General features: G+C 48.0%; 1 protein-coding gene across 1 annotated transcript; it reads left to right on the top strand.

The window, feature by feature from the left end:
- The first annotated feature begins 1,170 nt into the window (after positions 1-1,170).
- On the top strand, positions 1,171-2,061 carry LOC116830336 (olfactory receptor 52B2-like). The gene has a single exon (XM_032789760.1). The coding sequence runs from the start codon at positions 1,171-1,173 to the stop codon at positions 2,059-2,061; it is 891 nt and encodes a 296-aa protein (XP_032645651.1).
- Positions 2,062-3,809: the final 1,748 nt, after the last annotated feature.

Genomic DNA, 3,809 nt, shown 5'->3' with positions numbered 1-3,809 from the left:
TCCATTTGTCAGAAATTAGCTGATTTCAAGCAGCATATCCGTAAATGTACAAACTGTATAATCCAGGAGCAACCGATTATAAGGGCCCCTATGATAATGATTGTGATGGGTTCCCCTCAGAGTACAATCTGAAACTGGGGTATTACTGAGCCCACTGGCCCCCCAGCCTGGGCTCCCTCTCACACTATATAGCTGTGACAAACTGCAAAGTCTTCCCGCCTGCACTTTCACCAGCATTCACACAGGTAAAGACACACCCAGCTGCAATTGGACACAGGTTCTTTAACCACCAGCTTTCCAGGCTAGGACCCCAGAGCAGTACCAGCCTGCCCTCGTCAAATCTGGCAGTGTGTGTATTTAATACCCTGTCGGTCTCTCCCTCCATCTGAAGAGAACCATGCACACTTGGATTAGCCAAGTCGAGATTTTTGCCCAAGCACTCCAGTCAAAGCTCACTGCTTTAGATTATAACAGAACAAGTTTTTTAACTACAAAAAATAGATTTTAATATTATATATGAAGCGTAGGTTGCATTTTTCTTTATTTACTGGGTAATTTGCTTTGATCTGCTCGGTATCACTTACAATAACTTATAATCTATTTTGGTACTTAATAAATGTGATTTGGCTTTATCTACACTAGTGAGTTGGAATGAAGTGCATAGGAAAATCATTGCTCGATTGGCAGAGGCTGTTGTATATTCCTTTCCACATTCAGGGAGGGGACGAATTCTACGAGCGTACACCGGACAGTTCTCTGTGCAGGGTAAGACTGTAACATTTTGGGTTTACACTCCAGTGGGGGGGGGGTATGATCTGGGAAGCTGGTGGTCAATTTGGCTGAAGCCTCTCTATTGTTGGTTCATGCAGTGGCTGGTTAGAGCTTGCATGTAACTGCAGCGGAGTGTGTCCCTAAGTGTGTGGATGCTGGTGTAAGTGTAAGATCGGGAGCAGGTCTGCAGCTTGTCACAGCAGCTTGTCACAGTGTGAGGGGGGCACAGGCTGGTGTGTCAGAGGGCTCAATGAAACCCCAGTTCCATGTGGCCCCCCTGGGGGAACCCGTCACACTGTAACAAATGCAGTCCAGTCCTAGCCGACACTCACATTCTCACTAATTGTCTCTTTAGCTGTTAGTTCCTGGAAATTGAATAGAAGATCCAAGTGATGGTGCATGATGACAGCTGACAATCACACCTTTTTTGCCCCCATGACCTACATCCTGACCGGCATCCGGGGTACGGAGGAGTCTCATGTCTGGACCTCCATCCCCTTCTGTCTGATGTACATTGTGACACTTTTTGGGAACTCTCTCCTACTATTCATCATACTAACACAACGAAGCCTCCACCAGCCCATGTATCTATTCGTGTCCATGCTGGCTGCTGCTGATCTGCTGTTATCTACCACGGCAGTGCCCAGGATGATGGCTGTATTCTGGTTTAGAGCAGGGGAAATTTCTTTTGCTGCCTGCCTGACCCAGATGTTTTTCATCCATGTCAGTTTTATGGCCGAGTCGGCCATCCTCCTGGCTATGGCGTTTGATCGGTACGTTGCCATCTGCGACCCCTTGAGATACACTTCTGTGATAACCAAGTCTGTGACAAGGAGGATGGGGCTGGCAGTTATCACAAGAAGTTTCTGTATCGTTTTCCCCGTCATCTTTCTAGTGAAGCAGCTGAATTTCTGCAGAACCAACCGCCTGCCTCACACCTATTGTGAGTACATGACCATAGCCCGGCTGGCCTGCGACGACATTACAGTCAATTTCTGGTATGGTATAGTTGTGGCTATTTTAGTAATTAGTTTAGATGCTGTGCTCATTGCTGTATCTTATGGGCTCATCCTCAGGGCTGTTTTCCAGCTCCCCTCCAAGGACTCCTGGCTCAAGGCTCTCCACACCTGCGGCTCCCACCTCTGTGTCATACTGATGTTCTACACATCAGGCTTTTTTCTCATTTTTGCACACCGATTTGGGCACATCATTCTAGGTTATATTCTCATCCTACTGTCCCAGCTCTATGTGCTCATTCCCCCCATATTAAACCCCCTCTTTATGGGTTGAAAACAAAAGAGATCCTGAAACAAGTGATCAAAGTTTTTCATAGGTGGTGCAGGAGAAGCGCCCTGCTGAGCTAAAGCAGGACACAGAAAATGCTTTAGGATTTGGAAATTAAACCCAAGTTTTCATTGGAACTATAGGGATGTTTTTATTATGTACTTCCTATGCGTAAGGTCGAAAGCTGGTCTCTCTCCTCAACACAATTTGGGTCCAATGAAAGCTGTTTCCTCCCCCTAGTTTGTCTCTCTATATCCTGGGACACACACATGGCTGCAACAGCACAGCGCCCTGCCACAGAAAACAGCCAGACGGAGTGAGTCTTGTTCTAAGTTGAAAGGAAACAGCAAAAACATGGAAGAACAAATGAAAAAATCACCATGAGAGAAAGAGAGCGGTGTGCGTGTATCTCCTCTGGGACTAGCTGCATCTGAACTGGACTTTTTTCCAGATATTAAGGAATGCAGTAGCCAAGGGGGCCATACCATGGACAAGTGGGAAGTGCACTGGGTTGCACACAGGGAGACGGGAGCTCTAGTGTTCATTCTGGCACTGACCTGCTGTGTCAGCTTGGGAGAGTTTCTTTCCTCCTCAGTTTCCTCACTGGTAAATGAGCACACTTTGGGGCCAGCGTGGAAGTCAGGAGCAAGTCTCCTCAGAGAGACGTGCAGGGATTTCATGGTCCTCCTCTGCACAGCCCAGAACCTGAGCAGGGGTGGGTTTGACTGTGTCATCATGAGACTTCTTGTCCTGGAGATTCACCCTATGAGGACATGGCTTGGGAAGGAAACAAGCCCCCCTCATACCACCCCATGGCAAACATGGTGTTTAAGCAGGCCCTAGAATTTCAAGTCATCACTCCTGTATTCAGCCTAATAAATTATGTTTACACTCCAATGAGGGGTATGAATCTGTTTGGCTAAGGCACCCCCCACAATGATATGAGAACTCCTGAATCCTTCTCAGGGTCATAGCTTTGCCAGGCTCCGTCCCCCATTCCATAGCCAAGGTCTGCATCCCACGGATCTTGCATTTGCCTGCCTTAGGGAACATTTCACGTGGATGGGCCCAGCTTCCCCAGGCTGATCTCACGCTCTTCCCCACACAGGTGGCTTTGTGGGGCTGTCCGAGTGGGAGAGAGGTCAGGGGGTGCTGTGGCCTGGTGCACTGGGTTGAGGGACTTATTTGCACGTGCTCTCTGGTGCAGCGACCATGGGAGACAGAGAGAGGAAAATCTTGTGTGTGTGATTAGCTGTGTCTTAACCCCTGCTAGTGGAACGTTTTGCCACTGAAGGTGATGTGATGAGTCTTGTGTAACTATCTGCTAGTGCCACAAAAATGCTGCGGGAAACTGTTTCTGCTTTTATTCCCACCTTCCATTCCTGGAGCGCTGGAGTAGAAATGTCTCAAGGGAACATAAAAATAGCATCTATTGAGTCAGACAAATGGTCCATCTAGCCCAGTGTCCTGTCTTCCGACAGGGACAAATGTCAGGTGCTTCAAGGGAGTGAGCAGAACAGGGCAATCATTGTGTGAGCCATCCCCTGTCTTCCCATCCCGGCTTCTGGTGGGCAGAGTTTTGGGACACTAGCAGCATGGATTTGCAGCCCTGACCAGCTTGGCTAATAGCCATTGATGGACCTGTCCCCCATCAGCTTATCTAAGGCTTTTTCAATCCTTTCCCATCACAACATCCCCGGGCAGTGAGTTCCATAGCTTAGCTCTCTGTTCCAATGAAAATGTGTTCTTTTTTT

This window comes from Chelonoidis abingdonii, unplaced genomic scaffold (assembly GCF_003597395.2).
Source record: "Chelonoidis abingdonii isolate Lonesome George unplaced genomic scaffold, CheloAbing_2.0 scaffold0509, whole genome shotgun sequence".
Taxonomy (NCBI): domain Eukaryota; kingdom Metazoa; phylum Chordata; order Testudines; family Testudinidae; genus Chelonoidis; species Chelonoidis abingdonii.
This window is presented reverse-complemented; position numbering and strand designations above follow the sequence as displayed.